Source organism: Podarcis raffonei, chromosome Z (genome assembly GCF_027172205.1).
Source record: "Podarcis raffonei isolate rPodRaf1 chromosome Z, rPodRaf1.pri, whole genome shotgun sequence".
NCBI classification, from domain to species: Eukaryota; Metazoa; Chordata; class Lepidosauria; order Squamata; family Lacertidae; genus Podarcis; species Podarcis raffonei.
This window is the reverse complement of record NC_070621.1, coordinates 7588790-7616657: the sequence shown is the minus strand read 5'-3', so window position 1 is coordinate 7616657 and position 27868 is coordinate 7588790. Positions and strand designations below refer to the sequence as shown.

Here is a 27868-nt window from a genome sequence, read left to right as displayed (position 1 = left end):
AACCCCCCCCCCAACTGGTTTTAACAGTGAGTCTGTGACTGTGAAGGCCAATTCTGGATCCACGCCCTTCCACAGTGGGGACATTGGTTTCCTGGTGGGAGTTGATCATGGTGAGGTTTTGCCAAGCGTGCCTTCCTCTTAGCACATCTCTCCCTTTCATCCTGAGTTCAAGCGTCTCCAACTGAAGTGCTCGCAGGCCAGTGTTACCCAGTTCTCAGTGTCTATACTACATTTTTAAAGATTTGCCTTGAGATAGTCTTTAAACCTCTTTTGTTGACCACCATTCATTTTTAAGTTTGGACTAGAATAGTTGCTTTGGAAGACAATAATCAGGCATCTGCACAATATGACCAGTCCAATGAAGTGGATGTTGAAGAATCATTGCTTTGACACTGGTGATCTTTGCACACTGGTATTAGTTCACCTGTCTTCCCAAGTGACATGTAATTTTTTTCAGAGACACTGTTGATGGAATCATTTGAGGAGTTGGAGATGATGTTTATAAGTAGTCATGTTTCACAAGCATACAATAAGGTTGGTAGTACAATAGCTTTGAAAACAAGCATTTTGGTTTCCCTGCAAATGTCCCGGTCCTTAAACACTCTGCACTTCAGTTGGGAGAAAGATGCACTCACAGAGCTCAGGTGATGCTGGATTTTGGCATCAATGTTGGCCTTGTGGAGAGATAACTGCACAGGTAGGAGAAGTGATCACACTTTACAACACTGATAGTGGTTTGCATGCTTCATGATGGGAGTGGGACCCTGAGTGGCTTCCCACAACTTGGGACCACCTCACCTCATTATCCCAACCTTGCAACTATATGGTATATTACTTAAAGTACTGCATGTCCCAGAAGTGTTTTTATAAATGTTTTTATAAATGACTTGGATGAAGGAATTTATGGGATACTAATCAAATCTGCTGATGACACCAAACTGGGAGGGGTAGCTAATACCACAGAAGATAGAATCAAGATTCAAAATGACCTCAACAGATTGGAGAACTGGGCCAAAACAAACAAAATGAAATTCAACAGGGTCAAATGTCAGGTTCCAAACTCAGGCAGGAAGAACCAGATTCACAAATCTAAGATGGCTTGCTAGTAGTACACACGAGAAGGATCTAGGGGTCTTATTAGACCACAAGCTTAACATGAGTCAATGTTAACATGAGTCAACGCAACAGCAAAAAAGCTAATGCTATTCTTGGGTGCATCAGCAGAAGTATAGTGTCCAGATCAAGGGAAGTAACAGTACTGCTCTATTCTTCCTTGGTCAGACCACAAATGTAATACTGTGTCCAGTTCTGGGCACCACAATTTAAGAAAGATGTTGACAAGCTGGGAATTGTGCAGAGGAGGGTGACCAGGATTATCAAGGGTCTGGAAACCAAGTCTTCTGAGGAATGGTTGAAGGAGTTGGTTATGCTTAGGCTGGTAAAGAGGGGATGGAGGGGAGATATGATAGCCATCTTGCTCCATCTTCCATGCGACAGCTATTCAGATATTTGATCTGAATGGCTGTCCCTTGGAAGACGGAGCTAGCTTGTTTTCCCCTGCTCTGGAGAGTAGGACCCAAACCCATGGCTTTGTTACAAGAAAGAGGATTCCAACTAACATCAGGAAGAACTTTCTGAAGGTAAGAACAGTTTGACAGTGGAACAGACTCCCACAAGAGGTGGTGGACTCTCCTTCCCTGGAGGTTTTTAAGCAGAGGCTGGATGGCCATACGTCATGGATGCTTTAGTTGATATTACTGCATTGTAGGCAGTTGGTCTAGATGACCCTCACAGTTCCTTTCAAATCTACAATTCAGTGGTTTTAGAAACCGGGCTTTTAGTACTGCAGTTTTATACCTCTGGAACCAATTACGAGACAAAATTAGCCTGTAGGCCCAGCATCATGCATTACCTGCAGGCACCTACTGAAAAGGTTTTTGTTTAACAAGGCTTCCTCTGTAGTGTGGCCCAGTCATTTATGAAACATTTACTGTACAACTGCATGAACTGTTTTCATTGTTTTCAGACTTATTTGTTGTTGTTTGCATTTCATTTGTATCTTGTACACTGCTTTGGTAGCCTCAGGCAGTGAAGTGTTTGATAAAATTGTAAAATGATGTTAATCCTATCTATTCTTTTTTATGGCTTGGTTCAGTTTGTGTTCACTAAATAAATTACAAGTTTCAATCAAAGCCAATTTCTAACTATTTGGGGAAAGACAGAAGGGAGGGAGGAGCCTTTGCCCATTAAACAATTGCTATCCACGCTCCAATGGCAGATTGTTCTTTGTCACACACCAGTCCATGAAGCCTGAAGTATCCTCGTTAAGCCCCAAACCTAATTTGACTAACCCTTTGCAGCTAATTTAATTACCCCTGGCCCACAAACTGACAGACAGCTGTTAAAAATGGTTATTGCATTATTAATACGCTCCAATAATTTCCCATTAAAACTATACTGTTAATAATTTTCTGCTTGTATTTCTTCCCTCTTAATTAGTCTATTTAAAACTTTGAAGGAATATTCTCTCCATGCTAAATGGGTGCACTGAGCAAATTACATTTTTGATTGAATACTTCTGTGATAGGCCAGCAAATAAGACCGTTGAGTTGTTAATTATTGTCAGGGTTCCACACGATGCCTGCTAATGAGGCAGTCAATCTTTGCTGCAATTCCCAGAATATTAATGGAGTCCTCTCTGATGCAGAGTTTGTAGCTGGGAGACGCCCAAGAAACCTGTTGCTTGAGGGAAGAATGAGGCCTGTGACAGACATCCCTTTCTGAGGCATCCAACCACATGATAAAACTGAGAAACATGTTGGATTGAGAAACAGGCAGGCATCTCTAGAACTATAACAGACAAAAATAAATGAGTTCTAATGCTGGTGGAATTCAGAGAGGGACCACAATAATTTCTTTGTTCATTCATTATTGTAGGTATTATATCCCAACTCTTCATCCATTGGGATCCACAAGGAAGTTTCTTCAGGGACGGAACAAAAGGGCAATAGATAAGGCTTAATTTAACAATAAACGTAAGTAAAGACCCTCAGCCGAAGAATTGATGCTTTTGAATTATGGTGCTGAAGGAGACTCTTGAGAGTCCCAGGGACTACAAGAAGATCAAACCTATCCATTCTGAAGGAAATCAGCCCTGAGTGCTCACTGGAAGGACAGATCCTAAAGCCAAGGCTCCAGTATTTTGGCCACCTCATGCGAAGAGAAGACTCCCTGGAAAAGACCCTGATGCTGGGGAAGGTTGAGGGCACAAGCAGAAGGGGACCAGATGTTTTGGACTACAACTCCCACCACTCCAATTTTACAAGGTCAATGATGAGGTGTGGTAGGAGTTGCAATCTAACACATCTGGAACAGGGTTGGGCAATATCTGGTTTTCAACATCGTAATATATCAGCAGCCAAATATTGCAATATGAATATACTGATATACCACAATGCCTGGAATATGGATGGAATTATGTAGAGGCATTGGCTGGCTTCATGTATTTCCCCACATTTTTTCAATTTATTTTGTGGCATAGTGTGTGCATGCGTGCACACACACACACACACATTAGGGCTGGACAATGTAGTAATAGTCAGTACAACATTGCGGTAAAGATTTCATAATATTCAACATGGTGATATATCGCAAATCATGATGTGTGTGTGCTATGCAAAAATTTGTGATGTGGGGAAAATTGTGAAGCCAGTCATTGCTTCTCTGATGATTCCTTCTGCTCCTGTTGCTCTGAACTATAAAATAACAGTTGTAACAATATGTTAAAGGTAAGTAAAAATAAGTAGTAGCAGTCTCCAGGAAATTACCCTGTTCACCTATGAACAGTTACATCCTTATTTCAGGCATCATGATATATCAGTATATCACAATGTTTAGCTGGTGATATATCACAATATGGAAAGCCAGACAACACTAGCACACATCATGATTCGTGATATATCACCAGGTCAAAAATTATGACACCAATATTATGACATGGACTTCAAACTAGTTTTGGAGGATATATTGAAATATCACCCAGCCCTAATCTGCAGGGCAGCTGGCTGGAAAAGGCCAATTAACAGGCTTAAAAGGTGGTGAGAACCAGCATTTTGGAACTGGGCCTGAAAGCTGACTGTGAGACGAAATCTGAGTTTTATGCACACAAAAAAGTTCTAGTTATAAAGCTTGCAGCTGCATTCTGAGCTCGTTGCATTTCTGAACATTCGTCAAAGGTAGCACATGACAGTCATCAAATCGGGATCTCAGAAGAGGAGAAGGCCTTTGTTTACACACCCAGATTGCTCAAGCAGCATTTTATTACACTAGTATTATTTGGTCAAGTGCGTAGGACTTAAAAGACAGCCAATGGGAAATTGGAGAAATGCTGTGTGGGCAAAGAAATGTGTGCTTTGCAGTGATAATAATAATTATTACTGTCAATAGAAGAATTTGTATAAGTGTGCTTTGCTGAATTTATTCTGCTTCTAATATACCTTCCATGCACTGAAAGGGTAAGCATAAAAAGTGAAGAAGTAAAGGGAGCGAGGACTAGGTCCATACTGGATTTTATAGGCTGAAAAGTAAACGTGAAAAGACAAAATGGAAAGGTGTGAGGAGGAGTATTTTCTGAAACAATGTCCCCCTTTCATATATTCCTATTTTCCTTTGATAGCCCACATTTCATCTCCTTGCCCCTTTCTTGCCCAAACATTTCATGGAAAATCTTTTAAACACAAGTCTGGAAAAGGTAAATGTGTGATGGGTAGAGCAGGCCAGAAAAAGGTAGATCATTCCTCCTTGAAGAACAGGCAGCAACCTCCTAGGAAGCTTCACAATCGCTCCCTGAATCCAGAGGCAGATTTAAGGGAATGCAACTGGTTTAGCCAGACTGGGCACAGAGCCTTTGGGGTGCCGCAGGAGGTACCACAACTATGATGTAGAATGGAAGGCAAGAGACATGTCACATGGCACTGTTGAGATTTGAGACCCCAAAGTCAGCCACTGTTGTATCCATTCTCTGGAAAGTATACCTGTTCCTGGGTATATGAAATACACCCAGGAAGAGGGGGGAAAGTTCATCACCAGAGTACACCATTTCAGCAGATGACTTAAACTGGGTCATATTGTATTTCTCTCTCTTTGGGAAAGGATGTGGGGGTGGGGGGAGAGAGGCATTGAAGCCAGAAGAAGCTTGTGAGACTGTACAAGCAGTGTGCTAAAAGGATTCATTTCCTGGACAAAAAATATGTCATTTATTCCCAATAACCACTCCCCATTCACCAAGATGCAAGCCATGTCCTTTACTCCATTCACAACCTTCCCTGCTCTCCCCCATCAAGGGAAAAGCCCAAAGTAATTAGAGAGCCCCTGCCAAGGTCAGCAAACCCAAGCCTTAATAGAACTCTTACACTGATTCAAATGCATTTGTTATGCCTGCCAAGGAAAGGGCAGAAATGTGATAGGTTTAACTCCACCTAAGCCTCCAATCCACCCTCTCAATGACTGCACTTCCTCTAAAATCTAGAGTTGGCTTTGCATAACACTAACCACCCCATTAAGTCTCACTCATTTATCCTTAAATCTTAATCTCTGTGTCAACTGAGCAGTAGCCTTTATGGGATCTTTAGAAGCCCCCATGAAGACCTGGAACCAAAGCTGCTCCTGAAACATGGTTTCACTCTTCCTTTTTTTCTTCCTTTGTTGGGATGTTTCTGAGTAAAATCCAAACATTCAGCTCCCTAGCTCAGGTTTTCTCTCTTTTACCTAAATCAGATTAAAATATTATTATTATTTCTGCAGCATAAAACTGCTGTTTGTGTTCTCTCAAGAGGGTTTGCTAAACGTAGTTTTGTGGCAATCAAATTGAATTATTCTCAATATATACAGTACAACTGCCGGATTCTGCCAGGAGTCTTTTGCTTTTTAGTGGCAAAGTAATGCATAAAACAAGAAGCTGCCAAGTCTGACCATTGATTTTTGTGTGTGTGTGTGTGCACGCGTGCGCCCCCACCATTCTATTACTGTTTAATTGTTTTCATGATTGTATTTGCTTTTGTTTTTAGCTGTCATTAATTTATCTGCAAGCTGACTTAAGTCTATCAAGAGAAAAGTCTAGGTATAAATAAATACATCATCATCACGATGATGATGATGATGATGATGATCTAGCTCAAGGGTTCCCAACATTTTGGGGTCTGTGGGCACATTTGGAGAAAATGACATAGACACCAGTCACAAATGCATGCCCCGGGTGCATAGGTAAAGGGACCCCTGACCATTAGGTCCAGTCGTGGCCAACTCTGGGGTTGCGGCGCTCATCTTGCTTTACTGGCCGAGGGAGCCGGCATACAGCTTCCAGGTCATGTGGCCAGCAGGACTAAGCCGCTTCTGGCGAACCAGAGCAGCACACGGAAACACTGTTTACCTTCCCGCCGGAGCGGTACCTATTTATCTACTTGCACTTTGATGTGCTTTTGAACTGCTAGGTTGGCAGGAGCAGGGGCCAAGCAATGGGGGTTCACCCCTTTACGGGGATTCGAACTGCCGACCTTCTGATTGGCAAGTCCTAAGCTCTGCGGTTTAACCCACAGCGCCACCCACGTCCCATCCCGGGTGCATAACATAATACAAAATGTGTGTAAGAAACTCTTTGCATCCCTTCTCTGTTCAGCACAGGTAGGAGGGTAGTGTGACATCCAATAAAATGTGGGCATGTTTAAGGGGGCATGTTCAATGTAGGAAAGGCTGAGTCAGTGCAAACGGGAACTGAGCAGGAAGAGAGAACGTTCTCTGCCTTATAGATTTTCAAGGGAATATTTACTTAGACATTTTGTGGGTGCCATAGGAGAAACTGGAAGGCACACCAGCATATGCAGGTGTCACAATAGCAGCCTGAGCTACTGGTTCTGGCTAGGCTGATGCACCTGCAGTAACTTTCTCTGTTGAACTATCATGGTGACGCAGGGAATAAGGAACAGGCTGGGGATGCTCACAGCTTCAGGCTCTTCGAAGCAGAAGTACACTCTGAAGACAATAGAGAGCATGAGAATCCAAACTGTGTGTCATCAGGAAAAGTCACATAAGGCTGTTGGCCTCAGATCTCCTTTGAATGCAAAGGATGGGGGAGGGGTTGAAATCTTGAGCACACACAAAGCTCTCCAGTGTAGACCTGCTGCGATGAGAATGAGACACATGTTTGACAGTAAATCTTTTCATCATCCCCTAAATCTCAGCAAAGCCTCAGCTGATGAGGCCCAAAGTACAGTACTGAACTCCCCTCCTCTGTTTATTTATCTCCCCCACTCCCACTCCATCCTGCCATGCTAATTCTCAAACATTTTATCAGGAGTTGCACAATACCAGGTGATTTCCTAAAAGCCTTACCTCTGGGAAATATGAGCTACACCAGGCATAGGCAAACTTGGCCCTCCAGATATTTTGGTAATACAAATCCCAACATCCCTGACCACTGGTCCTGTTAGCTAGGGATCATGGGGGTTGTAGTCCCAAAACAGCTGGAGGGCCGAGTTTGCCTGTGCCTGAGCTACACATTCTGGTCCATGTGCATGTATCTTTGTCTGTTTATAAGTTTTAACTTTTAACTTGGTAGACTGAAATACAAACAAGTAAGCCTATGGAACCGAGTACCACAACATCGCGTTTAAATTAAAATCAAGACACACACACACACACACCTACCCACTATACCTCCCGATACACTAGGCAAGGGCATCTATGAGACCAGAATGCCCTCTCTTCAGGTCTACTATACAATCATGGCACACAGTTGGGAAAGCCAAGTGGTATTTTAGTTGATTTAGAATAATAGAATCTTAGAGTTGGAAGGGAGCCAAGGGTCCTCTAGTCTAATACCCTGCAATGCAGGAATCTCAGCTAAAGCATCCATGACAGATGGCCATCCAACCTCTGCTTAAAAACCTCCAAGGAAGGAGTGTCCACAACCTCCCGAGAGAGACCGTTCCACTGCCGAACTGATCTTACTATCAGAAAGTTCTTCCTGATGTTTAGTCAGAATTTCCTTTATTGTAATTTGAAGCCATTGACTTGAGTCCTACTCTCAAGAGCTGGAGAAAACAAGCATGCTCCCTTAAAATATTTGAAGATGGCTATCATATCTCCTCCAAGTCTCCTCTTTTCCAAGCTAAACATACCCAGCTCCTTCAAGCGCTCCTTCAAAGGCTTAGTTGGGGCTGTCATATTATGAAGAGCAAAAAAGAGGAAACTGGCTTGCACCCGGTTCTCCAATCTGTTAAGGTCATTTTGAATTCTGATTCTGTCTTCTAGGGCATTAGTTACCCCTCCCAGTTTGGTGTCATCGGCAAATTTGATGAGCAGCTGCAAACAAGGTTGACCATGGATCAGAAGGCCTAAGATTTGAACCCATTTTCATGTGTGCCATGTTTGCCAAATCATTATCTCCAATCCTCACTTCTCCATTTGTAAGATGGGGAGTAAAATGCCCTTTCTCACAGTAACATTTATTATTTATTTTAAAATAAATAAATATTTTAAAGTCTCCTATTTATATCACACCTTTTAGGGCCTCAAAGCAGCTTATGTTTATAGAACAGAAAAGCAAACTTCAAAGCATGACAAAACCCAAGAGCACAAGGTAACACAATGCAACTAACCAGCAAAGAGAGAGAGGGAGAGTCAAGAGCAGAGTACAAGAGCAGTGTCCACCCTCCGCAATTCTATCCTCACAACCGCTCTTGTGACGTTGCTTAGGCCAAGGGACAAGCGAAAACCCAAGGTCATCAAAGTGATCTTCCTAACCAGGTGGGGATATGAAGCCAGGTCTCCCTGCACTCTAACTACCCTAACTGCAGAATTCATTTGTTGTTGTTTTTGTTTAAAAAGAAAACAAAAGGGTGATTGGTTGCATAGTATTTTAAACCATTTTAATCATGCACACCAAAATTCCAGGTATGTGCTTGAATCCCCCCTGCAAAATACTGTCAGCCTCGAAGCACTCACAGACTCTCTTTAAAACTGACAATTGAACAGAATGCACTGAGAACACCTACACACTCACACACCAAACCTGTTCTTTGGAGTATACCTGCCTAGAAACTAGAGTCCAGCCAAGCCAAGCATAATCTATAATAACAGAGCAAACAGCTGGTTAAAATGAAAGATTACACAGTCTAGTGGGTCATCAATTGCTTGACCATTTATTAAAGTATCTATTAAACATTTTCTAACAACATTTTCATATTAAAAGACCATATATGTGCAGATTAATATTAAAGTGGAGTAATGCAGAGGCAGCTTATGAGCAGATTCAGATGGATTGTAGGGTGGTATTTTGGCAGAGAGTGAAATGTGTTAGAAGTTTTTAAAGGCAAAGAATATGTATTTGACGTGAATATCCTCCACCATAACCCCCACTGCATTTCTCAGTGCAGATTTACAGTGCCTTCTCTCAGCTTGGTCGTTTATGTTTTCAGCCATGCTGTTTAAAAGGACTATATGCACCACACATGGATTTAGCAAGGATGCCCAACACAAGGGCAAATGCATGAGTAAGAACAAAAAGGATGACGGCACCTGAAAACAATCACCCAGCCGCTTCCTGGTCCACTTCAAACATTGCATTTATTTCTAATACAGTGGTACCTCGCAAGACGAATGCCTCGGAAGACGAAAAACTCACAAGACGAAAGAGTTTTTCGTTTTTTGGGCTTGCTTTGCAAGACGAAAACGTCTTGCGAGTTTGTTTCCTTTTTTCTTAAAGCCGCTTGAAGAGGTGCAGTTGCGACGGACCGTGCTTCGCAAGACGAAAAACCGCGCAAGACGAAAAGACTCGCGGAACGAATTAATTTCGTCTTGCGAGGCACCACTGTACGGGTGTTTTTAGTGTTTTGAAGGCTTAATATTCTGAATAATCATGAATGGTGGTCTATCTGTTACTGCCCCCAAATCAAGGTGTTGACATTAGTCTAACACAAACAACAGTGGAGTAACTACCTGCTTGGGCATCCGCAGCAGTGTGCATGCCCTGCGTGTGCACTGTGCACAGGGGTAAAAGTAAAGGTAAAAGTACCCCTGACAGTTAAGTCCAGTCGCGAACGACTCTGGGGGTTGCGGCGCTCATCTTGGTTTAAAGGTCAAGGGAGCTGGCGTTTGTCCGCAGACAGTTTTTCCGGGTCATGTGGCCATCATGACTAAGCCGCTCCTGGCGAACCAGAGCAATGCATGGAAACGCCATTTACCTTCCCGCCAGAGCGGTATCTATTTATCTACTTGCACTTTGACGTGCTTTCGAACTGCTAGGTGGGCAGGAGCAGGGACTGAGCAACGGGAGCTCATCCCGTCGTGGGGATTCGAGCCGCCAACCTTCTGATCGGCAAACCCTAGGCTCTGTGGTTTAGACCACAGTGCCACCCACTGCTTCCCCCCAAATCAGTTCACAAGTCAGAAGGACTCCTCAGCTTAGTATCTCATATGGATGGCAATAACACACCATGGTGGGTCCTTTCACTCCTCTATTTATGCAGAACACCCTCAACTTACATGGGGGTTATGTTCCGTGGATCACGCCTAAAACCAAAATCATGTATAGTCAAAACACACTGGGTTCAAAGGCCAGTGGGAATGCCAAAGTCTTTTTTCCTCAGATGCCTCCCCACTTTCCACCCCCTTTTAATTCTTTTTGCCAAGCGCATAAAGCTGAATGTGTACAAGTTACATACATGTAAGTTGTGGGCTTACTGTATTCTTATATAACCCATCCTATCATTTAAGTCAATAGCAAAAGTTTTTATAAAACTGGCCCAATAATCTGCTTGTGTGATAACTGAAAAAGAAAGGAAATCAGGGCAATTCCTGGGTTAGAATGTATTTCCTGCTCGGTCTATGTTATTTTAGAAATCCCCAGTAAGGCAACAGCTTCTGAGTATTCTTATAACTCCCTTATTTAAGGCCTCTCCTTACATACAGAGCTGTAATTCTATAAAACAAGAATAGGGGGCCCTGTGGCCTCCAGGTGCTGTTGGAATTTCATCATTCTTGAGCACAGGGCAATGCTGGGTGAAGCTGATGGGAGCTGGAGTGCAATAACAACTAGAGGCCTACAGAATCCCTAACCCTGGCATAAAATGTTTCTACCCTAACAAAAGGAGATTTATTGCAATGTTGGTGGATATGTCCCACTTGTGGTATATGTCCCATCAGTACTTGCTTTGTTGTTATTGTTTAGTCGTTTAGTCGTGTCCGACTCTTCATGACCCCATGGACCAGAGCACGCCAGGCACTCCTGTCTTCCACTGCCTCCCGCAGTTTGTTCAGACTCATGTTTGTAGCTTCGAAGACACTATCCAACCATCTCGTCCTCTGTCGTCCCCTTCTCCTTGTGCCCTCCATCTTTCCCAACATCAGGGTCTTTTCCAGGGAGTCTTCTCTTCTCATGAGGTGGCCAAAGTATTGGAGCCTCAGCTTCACTATCTGTCCTTCCAGTGAGCACTCAGGGCTGATTTCCTTCAGAATGGAGAGGTTTGATCTTCTTGCAGTCCATGGGACTCTCAAGAGTCTCCTCCAGCACCCTAATTCAAAAGCATCAATTCTTCGGCAATCAGCCTTCTTTATGGTCCAGCTCTCACTTCCATACACCACTACTGGGAAAACCATAGCTTTAACTATATGGACCTTTGTTGGCAAGGTGATGTCTCTACTTTTTAAGATGCTGTCTAGGTTGGTCATTGCTTTCCTCCCAAGAAGCAGGCGTCTCTTAATTTCGTGGCTGCTGTCACCATCTGCAGTGATCATGGAGCCCAAGAAAGTAAAATCTCTCACTGCCTCCATTTCTTCCCCTTCTATTTGCCAGGAGGTGATGGGACCAGTGGCCATGATCTTCGTTTTTTTGATGTTGAGCTTCAGACCATATTTTGCGCTCTCCTCTTTCACCCTCAATAAAAGGTTCTTTAATTCCTCCTCACTTTCTGCCATCAAGGTTGTGTCATCTGCATATCTGAGGTTGTTGATATTTCTTCCGGCAATCTTAATTCCGGCTAGGGATTCATCCAGCCCAGCCTTTCGCATGAATCAGTACTTGCTACTTATTGCCAATTCAGTTTGTAAAACCTAAAGTTCTTGCAGTTGATCAAAAGTTTTATTTACATGTTTATCTAGAAGGATCTCTACCAAAAAGGACTTCTTTCTTCTTCTTTTTGGTATAGTGGTAACAGCAAAACTAGCATGAACAAAATGTAAAAACAAAACAAAACACACCTGTCAGCTAAGATCTTGGTATGTTAAATTTTGGGGTGAAGCAATTGTGATTAAATGCCAGAGTGTATTCAGACTAATCAGGAAAATGATAAAAAAGTAATAATGAAGAGAAGTGGGAATTGTTTAGAACACCTTAGAATGCCATATGGTTCATTATTAGGGGTAATCACTTCCCTTTGCTATGAAGGGCCTGTTGTATCATTTGATAATTCAGAATTATGTATTTTGGCAGTATCTTTGATTGTTAAATGAACGTGTGCACACAAACACCCATATATATCCCCTCAAATATTTATATTTATGATTTTCAGAGGGGTGGCCATGCTAGTCCATGGCAGCATTAAAAATAAAGAAAATTGTGGCTGAGGAACTTTAAAGACTAGGAAATTAATTATGGGATGAAATCTCATAGGCTGCAGCCCATTTCATCAGATGTGTACAAAAAGGCGTCTGCAGCAGTTAACACACAATCTTCAGTTAAACCTAATCTATCTGGTAGGCTAAAGCGTCCTGCAGCCAATCGGAAGTGTGCCTTGCTTTCTGAACGTTTTGAAAGTTGAACGAACTTCTGGAACGGATTCCATTCGACTTCCGAGGTACAACTGTATATAGGTAAAAATTGATGTTCCAGTGAGGTATGGTGGTGAGTTAAAAGTCTCTTATCAGCTTCCATGCTGAAAGAGATAGTTGTGTGGCGTTTACGGTGGCTGAGAAGTTTTCCAGCTGCCAGAAAATTCATTCCAGGGTCAGGAGTGAAACATGTGTTTGTCCTCTTGAAGTTTTCTAAGAGCTGTGTCTCACAGGAGGGGTCCGGAAATCAGCATGTCAGGGACCATGGGTGAGTAGAACAGCTCTGAAGCCAAGGAAATTAAAACCTTGCCCAAACTAAACAACAGCCTGCTATGGACACTTGGCTTGCAACACATTATTTTCTTAGCTATAGAATGAATTGAGGAAGAAATTGAAAAATAATTCTTTATAAAAGCACACAAATAAGAGATAAGAGATCTGTGGACAGCTTAAAACGACAATCCTACAGCCTGGAATCTTTCTCAAGAAGCATTAAAGGATCTATTGCCATTAAATTTATCAACATACTATGACTCTTTATTGTCTGTAATTTAAGTTGTACGTCTTCTGCAAGTCCGTAAGTCTTCATCTCTTTGTGGAATTTACAGCTGCGTTATAAATCCTTAAGTGGAGGAGAGGTAGTAAATTAGGATTGATCAGAATATCTCACTGATCCTAGAAGATCGTTTGCAAGTGTTGCTTAAAGAGCAGCGAGTGGCATTGCAATCTGAATTCTGAGAAGTAATCCGAGAAGTAAAGGAAGAATTCAACAGAAAGATTAGCTTGTTGATTAGAAAAATAGGAGAAGTGGAATCTGCAGACGACAGAGAGGGGCCATTTTTGCCTGATCATGTTGAATCTGCATACCTTGTGCTCAAAATATTTCTGATGCTCAGAGAAAAATGAACAGCTAATAGTTGAATAAATTGAATTACAAGAGGTGTTAGTGACAAGGCAAGACACGGTTTCTCCTGCCAGCTGTGACTTTAAGAGGTTGCTTAATGAGATTGCTGGGGGAGTGGATTTACAAATAGAGAAGGCTGCTAATGTACCCAAAGTTAGTTTTCTGAAGGACTGTAAGGCGAGAAGAGAGAACTACTGAGGAAAACAGACTGTTGATTAGTATGACACTGAGATATGTTGGAACCCTTAAAATAAAAACATCACAAAGAGCTGGAAAAATATTAAATTAGGCCATCAGAAGATAAAAATTAAAGAAGAGGCATACTGGACTTCTGGAGTGAAAAAGAATTAGAGCATCAGTCTGCTTGTTTGTTTAATAGGAATAAATGCAAGGTCTGAGAAGAACAAGTCCATACAAGGACTGCACTCCATGCCCACCAATCAGAGGAGCGCAAGGGGGTTGGGCAAGGTACAGTGGTACCTCAGGTTACATATGCTTCAGGTTACAGACACTTCAGGTTACAGACTCCGCTAACACAGAAATAGTACCTCGGGTTAAGAACTTTGCTTCAGGATGAGAATAGAAATCGTGCAGCGGCAGCATAGCGGCAGCGGGAGGCCCCATTAGCTAAAGTGGTGCTTCAGGTTAAGAACAGTTACAGGTTAAGAACAGACCTCCAGAACAAATTAAATTCTTTTTTTTTAAAAAAAGATGTTTATTAAGATTTTCAAAGTTAATACAATAAAGATATAAAAAATCAAAAAGAAAAAGGAAAAAAATACAAAAAAACAGAACAAAAAAGATACATAAAAATTAAAAACACATTAAGTTCACAGTAATTTACTTTCATTGACATATTTTCCCGACCTCCTCATACCTCCCCTTTTTGTATTCCAATTCAAATTATTGATTCAGCAAATCCTTAACCATAATTCTTAACCTAATTCCACCTCTCTTTTTTTCCCCCTAACCCTCAGAACATTACAGCTGAAAACCTCTTAAATTCCATCCAACATCATTCTAACATTCATTAATTTTACAATATTTTTGTAGATAATCCTTAAATTTCTTCCAATCTTCTTCCGCCGACTCTTCTCCCTGGTCACGGATTCTGCCAGTCATTTCTGCCAATCCCATGTAATTGATCATCTTCAACTGCCATTCTTCCAGAGTGGGCAAATCCTGTGTCTTCCAGTACTTTGCAATAAGTATTCTTGCTGCTGTTGTAGCATACATAAAAAAAATTCTATCCTTCTTTGGCACCAGTTGGCCGACTATGACTAGAAGAAAGGCCTCTGGTTTCTTCAGGAAGGTATATTTAAATACCTTTTTTAGTTCATTATAAATCATTTCCCAGAAAGCCTTAATCCTTGGGCACGTCCACCAAAGGTGAAAGAATGTACCTTCACTTTCCTTACATTTCCAGCATTTATTATCGGGCAAGTGATAAATTTTTGCCAGCTTGACTGGGGTCATGTACCACCTGTATATAATTTTCATGATATTCTCTCTTAAGGCATTACATGCCGTAAATTTCATACCTGTGGTCCACAACTGTTGTCAGTCAGCAAACATAATGTTATGTCCTACATCTTGTGCCCATTTAATCATAGCTGATTTAACCGTCTCATCCTGAGTATTCCATTTCAACAGCAAGTTATACATCTTTGACAAAATCTTAGTTTTAGGTTCTAACAGTTCTGTTTCCAATTTTGATTTTTCCACCTGGAAGCCGATTTTCTTATCCAAATTATATGCCTCCATTATCTGATAATCATGAAGCCAGTCTCGCACATTGTTCTTTAGTTTCTCAAAACTCTGCAATTTCAATCTATGACCTTCTTGTTCCAAAATTTCCCAATATTTCGGCCATTTGGCCTCCATATTGAGCTTTTTCTGTGCTTTCACTTCCATCGGTGACAACCACCTTGGGGTTTTATTTTCCAATAAGTCCTTATATCTAATCCAAACATTAAACAACTCTCTCCTGACCATGTGATTTTTGAATGCTTTATGTGCTTTAACCTTGTCATACCACAAATATGCATGCCACCCAAATACATTGTTAAAACCTTCTAAATCTAGAATGTCTGTATTCTCAAGAAGCAGCCAGTCTTTCAGCCAGCAAAATGCTGCTGATTCATAATAAAGTTTAAAGTCTGGCAGGGCAAATCCACCCCTTTCCTTTGCATCCGTTAATATCTTAAATTTTATTCTAGGCTTCTTGCCCTGCCAGACAAATCTGGAAATATCTTTCTGCCACTTCTTGAAACAATCCATCTTGTCCACAATTTGCAATGTTTGAAATAAAAACAACATTCTAGGCAATACATTCATCTTTATAGCTGTGATTCGGCCCAACAAGGAAAGCTTCAAATTTGACCAAATTTCTAAATCTTTTTTCACTTCCGTCCAACATTTTTCATTGTTATCTTTAAACAAGTTCCCATTTTTTGCTGTCATTGGGTTTCATTATGCAGAGGCAAGTAAAAGCTGAGTGTAGTCAGATATGCACTCTAGACTTTAAGAAGACCAATTTCAAAAAAAGCTGAAGGAGCTACTGGGTGAGATCCCATGGTCAGAAATATTCAAAGAGCAGGTAGCTCAAGATGGTGGGAGTTTCTTGAAGGTGAAAGATTGAAGGTACAAATGCAGACAATTCTAACAAGAGAGCATGAGACATCTAAAAACACCTGTGGGTTGCATAAGGAGCTTACAGATCACCTAAGATTTAAGAAGGACATGTATAAGAAATGGAAAAGAGAAAGTACCTGGGAAAGGATCTAGGGGTCTTGGTGGATCAAAAGCTTAACCTGAGTCAACAGGCTGATGCAGCAGCAAAAAAACCCAACTAAGGCCATTTTAGGCTGCATCAACATAAATATAGTGTCCAGATTAGGGGAAGTAATAGTACCACTCTATTCTGCCTTGGTCAGACCACACCTGGAATACTGTGTCAAATTCTGGCACCACAATTTAAGAAGGCTGTTGACAAGCTGGAACATGTGCAGAGGAGAGCAACCAAGATAATAAAGGGTCTGGAAACTAAGCCTTAAGAGGAGTGCTTGAAGGAGCTGGGTATGTTTAGCCTGGAAAAGAGGAGCCTGGGAAAATACATGATAGCCATCTTCAAATATCTTAAGTGCTGCCACATAGAAGAGGTTCTATGCTTGTTTTCTCCTGCTCTTGAGGGCAAGACTCAAGGCAATGGCTTCAAGTTGCAAGAAAGGAGATTCCAACTAAACATTCAGAAAAACTTTCTGACAGTAAGAGCTGTTCAGCAGTGGTGGACTCTCCTTCTTTGGAGGTATTTAAGCAGAGGTTGGATGGCCATCTGTCATGGATGCTTTAGCTGAGTTTCATGCACTGCAGGGGGTTGGACTAGATGACCCTCAGTATCCTAATTGTAAAATTCTATGATTATATGATTCAATCTTCTCTTCTTGCTTACATGCCTGGCTTATGCCACAAACTGTATGAACACGATTCATGCCACTTTACTGTTGTACAGATTACTGAGCGCATTGAGAGTGCCAATTAAATATTCACTATATCCACAAGCACTACAGTACCAATGCCCAGCAAGTTCTACCATTTCGCTGGAAGGTATTTTCCTGATCTACTGACTTATAGCAAGGTAATCACTATGGCTTACAGCAAAGGCCAGGAAACTGTAATCTCCCCAGCATGGGGCATTTATCTCTGGTGATGACAGCACCACCGTGACGTGAAGCGATGTCCGGCAAAGCAATGATCAATTTGCTCCATCATGTTAAATCTGCCATTCATCACTGGTGCCTGCTGTCAGGAGTGCAGGGATGCCTTTATCGGAGGCGGTTGATGCTGTTATTGACAGAGCAATAGACTTTGAAGGGAGCTCCCTCTACGGTTCAATGTAACCATTGATTAAAGGGTCTGATAAAGGACTTGCTCAAAGCTAAGCCATTTTCTTTCAGTGGCACTAGAAGCAAGAAAAAATAGGTTGTGCAGGAAGCTACTCTTTCAGACAGGTGTACGGAATGTCCCGAAGCCAAAAGGTGGCATTACAAAGTTCTAAAAGAACTGGCAATCATTTTCTAGCACTCTAAATTCTGAGATCTTCAGAAGAGGCTCTCCTCTTTAAGCTGTCTTTCACTGCGAAGATCACATGGGCAGCAACTTGAGGCACAAGTCTTTATCTATGGCTGCATCCCAACTATGGAAATCTCTCCCAAGCATGTTCCCCCTGGAAGCACCATTGCTCTATTTTAGGAATGAAGCTGTCCTGTTCACTCAATTATTTGGTGGTTAATTCAATTTACCCATTGCTTTCTATCTCACTTTCTCTTTAATACTTTCTTTAAGTGCTGCCTTAGTTCAGAAGATCTTTTGTTGCTCTTTTCCATTTTCCAAGTATATAACGGTAATTACATCTGATGCCCTTTTAAAATGTGGGGGGTTTTGGAGGGGGGTTATTGGGTTGTTGTTGTTTTTATTTTGATCATGTATTTTGTGGTTTTCTATTTTGATTTTATTCTGTGAACTGCCCTGAGACCTGCGAGTATAGGGCAGTATATAAATTCTAATTATAATCATAATAAGTAGTAGTGGTGGTCTTTCTTTCTTTCTTTCTTTCTTTCTTTCTTTCTTTCTTTCTTTCTTTTATAGGTGTGATTGAAATCCGCCAAGGAAAACAGGTAGTTGCCTTAAAATGAGTTGATTTGTCTGACATTCTAGTATTGCCTTCTCTAACTGACAGCAACTCTCCAGGATCTCAGGGCAAGGTTTTTCCCGTCATCTACTATCTGATCCTTTTGATGGGAAGGTTTGGACCTGTGACCACCTGTTTCCAAAGTATGTGCTCTGTCACTGAGCAATAGCCCCCTCCCTGAAAGATGGTAGGGAGGCAGTGTTGTATTCAATTATTCACAAGCGGGGGAGGGGATAGGCAAATTGTTTTACACCATTGTGATATTTTACCCTCACAAGAATTCTTGAGGTACATAGCTATTGCTCCCATTTTAAGGAAGGAGAACAGAGTCTGAAAGACATTTACTTGTCTCCAGGGATCTGCAACAAGATCCTGTCCAAGTCTGAGTTTGAATCATGCCGCCAGGTCGAAATATCCAAAGACCCTCTGGCAAAGGCAATTTTAAGGAGGACATCTTTAAAGGGCATCATAGCCAAACTACACACCCTACCACCAATCAGCATATTTTCCCTTCTGATGGGGGCGGCAGTGGTGTAATGCCAGAGACCATGCAATGAACCAAAAGAAAGTGAGTTCACTCTAGAGGAAAAAATTAAGATGAATCTGTAGCAAGCTAAAGAGAAAACATCCTTCCAGCTGATCCTCCCATCAAAGCTCCTCTAGAGCATGCCAGGCAAGTGCAGGCCCTTTCTATCTCTCCACAGTTACTATAACGATAGAGCCATAAGTCATGTCACCACAACAGCTAAGTCTCTGCTCCTGTGATTTATGTCTGCAGATGCTAAGAATTAAATAAATAATATTATAGAAACATTGTCTTTTTTGAACTGGTGGCAGAGCAAGTGGCCCTCAAGTTCCCAATGTGTAACGTGAGAATAAGAGGGCAAAGTGAGCAAATGCAACAGGCTTTGAAGCAGTAAGGCAGGAAATGCAAAAGATTCCTTAACTCTTTAAAAAAAGAAGAAGAAATTTTGTAGGTGATTCAGGTATCCCCCCCCCCCGAGTTTCCCTTCACAGGGATGGAGGGAAAGCCATTCAGTTTTCATTTCCATGGAGACTTGCCTAATTCACACTTCCTGAACCAATAAGCAAAATGGTGTACAGCTTATCTCTGGAAACATTGTGCTTCTCTACATTGTGTCATGCAGTTCTCCAACCCAAACATGTGCACAGATATGCATAAATTAATGAATATAATGTACAAAGCTACGAGAAAGATGTATCAGGAAATAACCTAAGCACACCGCTTCCCTAGCACATGTGCAGAATGGATCTTAAGTAACCATACACCCTCCACTATCTCTTCTGCACACAGTTTAGTGTTCCTGCAATGAACAGACACTAGTAATTAGGCCTAGTTTGCATGTCATGGTAACCCAAATCATGGTGTACTGTTATTGCATAAATATTATGGTTTCTGGAGGGAGCTTGCACATACTTTCCTGTTCCTTCCTGGGCTTTCTAGGTTACCGCAGGACTGTAGCTAAGCCAGATTTTAACTTGGCATTTTGTCTGAACCTGGGATTGTGCTTAAGACATGAAATTATTCCCATTCACGAAGTCTCAAAGATCCAAACAATCCTACACACAAACACCCTTTATAAATACCATCATCTCTAGAAAGCAGAATCCTTTTCTGAACCAGCACACAAAAGCAGATCAGCATCCCCCCACCACAAAACCCTCACCACACATATCTGCTGCACTCAAGACACCTTCATTAAGATAGAAGGGTCATGCTGAGACCTTCACCCTGAGAGCTATAAAGAACTTAAGTATTTTCACAATGCAGGTGCTTGACAATTTTCTTCCATTAAGCTCTTAGCAAAGCATGACCTTCAGGCAAAGGTGTCAGGCTAATAAGAGGCCTAGAGGAATATGGTGTGCTCACAAGTAAGGGCTGGGGGTGGGGATGCTACCATGCCTACAGAGGAGGAGAGAGGAATGCCCTGGCGGCCTTGCTGCTAAGGCAACATGTCATAACATGGTCAGGAGAGCATCCAGTTCAGTGGCAGGTATAAAATAAGTCTGGGAAACAAAACCAGGCTGTGCTCCAAGGAACCTCGCAAGCAGGTCTTATATTCCAATGGATGTCAGAGAAAAGAATAGAAGATCCCTGCCAGGGAGGGTGAAAGATCATCTTGGGACAACAACTTGTACAGAGCTTACATCAGGCTTCCCCAGCCTGCTGCCTTACAGATGTCCTTGATCTGGGGTGTGGGTGACAGTCTTCTGGCTTGTCAAACCTACTACACTGTTGTTGCTTTCCTAGAAACCCTAAGATCCTCCAACCAGTGGCAAGTGCAAAAGATACCAGGTTAGAATAAAAGAACATCTGAGCACATTCTAAGCCGGTAATTTTGCTTTCAGTAATTTTTGTGTGCAGGCCTTTCCCACAAAAGTTCACTCCTGCTAGATTTCTTCCTTTCAGCATCCTTGTTTACACAGTGGGGTGGAAGTGTGTGTGTGTGTGTGTGTGTGTGTGTGTCTTTAAATAATTGGGAGCAAGAAATCCTTGGTGATCTTCTGCATGTCAGAGATCTACCAGTAGATCCTCATCCACCTTCTGACCAACCTGAATATAGACCCAGCCTGCAAGGTCATGGGTCAGGAATCATGGATCTGGTGGGCACCATGTTGGGTACCCCCACCCCCATTATAGAAGTTCAACAATATCTGCAATTTTTGTTTGAGGAAGGAATAATCTGAAGATAACAATCTAAATTGTTTCAGGAAAGTACTATCTGTACTCATCAGGAGCAGCTGAGGACATTTTTGTCTCAACAAACTTTCCTAGCTAGGTGAAATGGTCTCCTCTGCTTAGGTGTTAATTTTCTATTGTTTTAAAACCTATTTTCAGTTGCTTTTGTACTGCTTATAAATCCATTTTAGCTGTTTTTATGAAGTATCTGCAAATTGCCTTAGGCACTTATGTAAGAAGTGCTTTAATAATAACAATATAATGAAGAAAATGGTGATGGAGGGGGTAAAAACTGAGGAGGGAAGAGATAAACTTTTGGCTGTTTCTTGCAATGTGAACAAAACACAGAGACCCAGCTCTTACCGGTAATTCTAGACTAACATCTCCACAGCAGCTTATGCAGCTGTGATCAAGATTACTTTCAAGTAAAAAGATATGGAGAAATCATTGAATGCTACACCAATTCCGTCTTTCAGGCTGAGCTCCACCTGAGAAGAGCTCAGGTTTGAATACAGACACAATAGATCACTCTTTGGTTCCCAATGTATTTGTGGAGCCTTCCATAATTCAACATCAAATATTTATTACCACATTTATTAAATGTTAAATAATTTAACATCTGCTGTGTGTCACCGAGGTGTTCAGTTAACTATTTTCCCTTTGTTGCATCTGAGCCTCCAGTTTTTTCACATCTTGTATTCTAAAGTTGTGGTTCTCTTCTTGAGAGGCACAACCACAGACCTTCTGCAGCTCTCTCATATTCCTGTCCCGACTGTTGTTGTTTTCCTCATGGGCAAGATTAACCACCTGCCAATGAGTATTTAAATAGTTCCCCCCCCCTCAATAGTGTTGAATCAAAATAGTGGGTTATCAATCCAAGTCTTCATCAACTAGCTTTGGGCATAGAAGCACAAGTGATGAATTTAATTTTATGCATGGCAAACCAGTTAGCCTATGAGGCAGAACACCATTGCTGTTGCCTAGGAAGTGGGAGCATTTATAATTATTTCTTCACTGGGGAAAAATTTGTAGCCTTGTCTACTACCAAGCCTGCCTAACTTACAATGGAAAGTAACACCTGAACCTGAATTGGGAGTTTCAAAACAATCCAAATTATGAGCTCTTATATGCAAATTCTAATAGATTTTCTATGGGTATGGACTGGCATACACACACACACACACGCGCGCGTTTAGAAGCGAGCTCTTGTGCATAACTTAGCTCACTATCATAATTATGGAGCCATTTTATTAATCCCTCGTAACCTCTTCCTGGAGCACAGTTGTGAACAGCACTGATTCGCTGTCCCTTATGTCAATCATGAAACAACCTTCACTCCCTCTTGGATCAGTTTTTCAACAACAACAAAGGGAAATAATACCGTATTGCCCTGAATATAAGCCTCACTTTTCCCCCAAACTCTGGCCGTGAAAAGTTAAAGTGTGGCTTATATTCGCGACCTTACAGTATGCAGCCAGGAGCGTGGGGCAAACAGCACCAGGAGTGCAGCAAAGCAGTGCCTGCCCTGTTCATGGTCCCCAGTCCTCTCCCCCAAGGCCGGGAAAGGAGAGAGTGAGGAAGGGGAAAGGCCACCGGCAACGCAACATGGTGTTCCCCCCCCCCCCTGTATGCAGCCAGGAGCAGTGAGGAATGGAGCGGCTTATATTCTGGATTTTCTCTTTCTTCCTTCCTTCCTTCCTTCTTTCCTTCCTTCCTTCCTTCCTTCCTTCCTTCCTTCCTTCCTCTTCCCCCTCCAATTTTAAAGGTGCAGCTTATATTCGGGTGCAGCTTATATTCGGGCCAATACATTTATAATCCGAACTATTTATAATTTAAAATATAGAGAATGCCAAGGAAAGGTTTGATGAGCTAACCATGCACATCACCTGAATAGGCAAATAACAGTATTTGATATAAGGACAGCAAAAGCACTCAGAGCAGGATTGATATTATCTGAAGAGCCAAAGTGCTTGCTTGAAACAGGGGAGGGGGCAGCAGCACAGAGCTCACACCAAAACAAACCATTTAAATTTATTATTGATTTTATTATTAAATTTATATTCTGCCTTTCTTCCCAAAGGAGCCCTGGACAGCAAAGACACAAGTAATAAAACAATTAAAACATCAAAAACAATTTCACTGCCGAAGCAGTAGGGGGAAAAGATTTTTACTTATAAGGCTTGTTGAAAAACTGAAGTCTTCAGTCAGTGCCAAAATTATAACACAGACAGTGCCTGTCTAATATTTAATGGCAGGGAATTCTCAAAGGGAAGTGGCCACCACCCTAAGGGCCCCGATGCATGATAAGACAGTATCTGCAGGAAGCCCTCTTTGTTTAAATATTAACAGATGTGTCTGTGCACAGCCCAGGCTTTCTAGAGTACAACTGCAGAAAAGCCAAGAGAAAAACAACACATCTCCCATCTCTACAAAGGAACAAGTTCGTATCACTATAAATATCAAGGGTATTGTTAACAGCGTAATATGAGGGCTCATCAGGTAATTCAGCATGTGTCCCATGCAGAGAGAGAAGCCTAGGCAGAGGTTTCACTGCAACAGCTCACTCCATTTTAGAAACCTAAATGGGTACTGCGACCTTCCCTCATCCACAGTGCAGGGAGTATCATCCTTACCTGACATCTGATGGATCTTCGGTCACCAGGACATCTGTCTTGCAGCTGGCCAACGGATTTATAGAAAGCTCCACCGGAGGAACCACAAAGCTCTTGCTAACAGGCAGCCAGAGACCCTGGCCTAGGCTGTAGGTGGACCTTCAAAAAAAAGCAGAAGATGAGAATGGTGCCTGCATTCTCTACATTCTACATATACTCTTGTTGCTCTCATCCCAAAACTTAGTGCTCTTTTTAACACAGAATACATGAGCTTTTTGCTACTTGCAAATTAATAGCTGAAAGAAGTGCTGAACCTTATAGACTTATTTGTTCCTTAAGATTTCATGGTGGCTGGTGACCACTTGTACTAGTAGGGTGGAAGACAGGGAGGGCAACAAACAGTAGGTCGACCCAGAGAAAAAGCTGTTTGACAGTGGAATTTGCTGCCAAGGAGTGTGGTGGAGTCTCCTTCTTTGGAGGTCTTTAAGCAGAGGCTTGACAACCATATGTCAGGAGTGCTCTGATGGTGTTTCCTGCTTGGCAGGGGGTTGGACTCGATGGCCCTTGTGGTCTCTTCCAACTCTATGATTCTATGATTCTATTCTATGATTCTATGACCACCATAGCCAACTAATTCTGGTTTTGTCCCCACCCTCTTCCTCCCTGCTGAGTTCTGCAAGAGGTAACCCTGAGATGGAGGGGGGAAGCTGACAGGTTCCTGGACTGGTTGGAAGGAAGAAGGCAGGCAAGTTGGTGAGGCAGCGCCCCATTTGCACAGACAATCTTCTAACAGAATATGGAATTTATCCATCCGAGGACCACTTCATAGGGCTTTCTTAGTGGTGTTCCTGAAATCATGGAAAGACTTTGCCTTTTGAGGTTCATTTTAAAGACTCATTTATTTATATCTTTTTTAAAATTAATATGTTTTATATGTCACTGGCATTCACTGCCTACCTTCTAACTTGGTTTTTGTTCCCTGTCCTGAGAAGCACCGATAATAATTTAGGGATGGAGGAAAATATGAACAGGTCCATCTACACCAGGGGTCGGCAAACTAAAGCCCAGGGGCTGGATGTGGCCCCCCCAGGCTCGTCAATCCTGCCCGCAGACCCTGCCACCTGCTCGGTCAGTCCCCGCCCGCTGAGGATGCCTAGCCACACGGAGACTGACTTCTGCGATGCTAGCATGGCTTCTGGGTGGGTGGCGACGCTGGTGCTGTGCGCGCACTGAGGTAAACCCAGCGTAGCCATGGACGGAGAGGCCGGCGGGTGGGAGGTGGGTCTGGGCTGCGCCATGGGCATCGTGACGGGCATGCCATGGGGCTTCAGCCAGAGCTTGGCATGCCTGCTGGCCCCACACCTGGTGCCCGGCTTGACGCTGCTGCTGGTGGCACGCTCGGTAGCTGCGCTGAAGCAGCTGGAGGGCGAGCTGCGAGCCACCTGCCTGGCGCCACGCATGCGCTGCCTGCCCACTGACCTGGCCTCGGATGACGGGCTGCAGCACATGGTGCACACCACCTGGGATGGGCCAATGGAGTGGCTGCTGCTCGCTAACAATGCCGGTGAGCAGGCGCCACTGAGACATGCTCCTGAGCACATGCAGAGTGCATTCCTCCTCCAGGTTCGGTGACAGCTGCAGGACCAACTTGCAGGGTATTTATATTTTTCAAAATATACTGTGGCCCCCCACAAGGTCTGAGGGACAGTTGACTGGCCCCCTGATGAAAAAGTTTGCTGACCCCTGACCTACACTATGGTGTCTTTTGTGCTGGAATATTTTATGCAATCAAGAGGAGAATCACATGGTTTGCTTCTTAAATAACATTATTTACCTCAACTTTTGGTTCCCAGAAGAGCTTTCTAGGCAAATTACATTTTTTTAAAAATGAACGAAAAGCTAACAATCAGGGACAGCAAAAAAGCAATTTTGCAACAGGGAAAACAAAAGCTGAACCCACAAGCTTTGGTGAAACGGAAGAGTATTTATTAAACTCCAGCAAACTAAAATATAGAGGACCCATCAAATTTCCCAAAGTACTGGATTCCCACAACCCAGGTGCCACAACTGAAAAGGCCTTGTCATAAGTCCCTGTCAGCCAAACTCTGACGGCAATGAGAGCAAGTAAGTGAGCTCTAACCTGATGCACAAAGAAATATTAATTCTGCTTCTTGGCTGGCAAACCACCTCAAAATTTTCTTTCAGGAGCTGGTGTAGTGGGCTTTAGTGCTCTGGCGCAAAGAATAAGACAGGGCCAGACCCAGCCAGATGCATCTGAAAGGGATTCATTGTTCCCCTTATTTCTATTATTATTATTATTATTACCTATTAGTCACTTTTTAATAACTAGAAGCACATTTTAACAAGTGCATGCATTAAAACCAACCTCTGGAGTAGTATGGGAATAAGCAGACATAGGGCATCCTTCACATAAGTTAAACACCTGGCTGCAGTTAAATAAAGAAATGCTACCACAAACAGTTAAAATGGACCCATCTAGCATTGTTAATAGGGTGAGGTGAATAGTTTAAACACCCAGAAAATTAGTCATGTTGCCTGGCTCTCATCTTTAGTGAGAGAGTCTGTCAACTGTAGCCAGAAAGGGAACCTGGCTGAAACATCCTGAAATGCACAAGAAGGATAACATGTTGGAGGGTTTTTTTCCACTGGTGGCAGATGACAGAGACTGTGACACCATGAGACCGGTGTAAAACCAAATAAAATAAAGGTTTTATTACAAAACAACAAACAACAAAGCTTGTGGGTGTTTTTCCTGCAGGCCGGGTTCAAACTGCAGCTTTTCTCCTTTTGTAGTCATGGCCAGCTGCACCCAATCAGCCCAGAGCTTACAGAAACTGTTTTTAAAGGTACAAACATCTTTGCTGCTTCTGTGCAGAATGTTTCTTTCCCAACATAACATGCCAAGATAACAACTTCTTGATTCTAATTGTGTAAATAAGTTCTGACAGAATTGAACAAAAACTGGCTGGCAGCTCCCATATCTGCCAAAAGTCCATTTGAAGAGGTTGCATGACTCACCGAAGTATTTTTTCAGGTGCTTGTTCTCCTGTAACCAAGTCATAGCCCCTTTCCAGTGTTGTATATGGCCAAGGCCTGAAAGATATGGAAAAAGAAGAATCTCATCATACCAGGAAAGGAGAAAACCCGTTAGCAGAGAAATAGCATTTATTTTATTTATATGCTACATTTTAGAGTGTAGCCTCACAATGTGACATACAAATAAAGTGTAGGAATGCAAGAAGCTGCTTCATAACAAGCCATAACATTGGTTCTTTCTCTACAATAGGGATGGGGAACCTTCTCCAACCCATGGGCCACGCTTCTTGGGGACTTGGTCCAGAAGCAAAAAATGGACATAGCAATAAATACAGAATTTTACATTTGTATAGTGGGGTGGTTTCTGCACACACCCACACACCCCCCTCTCTATACCACATCCAGACAAGCAAGAGGCATTATCAGAGTGCAAGGACACATCCCAGGTAGGCAAAAACTCTCAAGGAGGGGGCAGAGCTCAGTCGGTGAGCATACCCTCTCAACATTTCTTGGATGAAAATAGGGACACCCCATTCCATAATGATAATTTTTTTCTATTTATATCCCACACAGCCACTCTGAGCAGCTTCCAACATATAAAAAACACAATAAAACATTAAAAATAAAAATAAAAACCTTTCCTATACAGGATTGCCTTTAGACAGCTCGGGGATCAGATAAATCCAACGTTTTCCCAATGAAAATAGGGATATCCTAAGGAAAAGTCGGACATTCTGGGATCAAATCAGAAACCGGGATGGCTTCTCTAAATCAGGGTGGTGGGGAAGGGGTGGCGGCGTTTGCACCTGCAAGCACCTACTTGGCCAAGGTGGAAAGCAGGAGGCTGGACTGGTTGGGACATTCATGTGGCCCAGCAGGGATCAGTCTGGATGCAACAGGTAGGCCAGTCACCACCACCACTACCATTTGCTGGCTTTTATTGCCTTTCCCATTTAGAATACTTTGCACTCACCCTTCACTGTGTCCCCAGTCATTGCGCACACACAAGTGTTGATGTACAGGGTCAGGGCCATAGCCCTCGTGACAGCTGCACTCACCTAGAAAGAGAGAACACATGCTGG

General features: G+C 42.5%; 1 protein-coding gene across 3 annotated transcripts in view; it reads right to left on the bottom strand.

Annotated features, from left to right (window-relative positions):
- ASTN2 (astrotactin 2) overlaps window positions 1–27868 on the bottom strand; it is a 653023-nt gene that overhangs the window by 273983 nt on the left and 351172 nt on the right. For 2 of the 3 annotated variants that reach the window (XM_053373809.1, XM_053373811.1), the window contains exons 8-10: window positions 27760–27844; window positions 26769–26843; window positions 23751–23888 (exon numbers count right to left, since the gene is read on the bottom strand). In XM_053373809.1, the coding sequence (XP_053229784.1) occupies window positions 23751–23888; window positions 26769–26843; window positions 27760–27844 (298 nt within the window). The remainder of the gene's footprint in view (window positions 1–23750; window positions 23889–26768; window positions 26844–27759; window positions 27845–27868) is intronic. The other variant, XM_053373810.1, reaches the window with a different exon arrangement.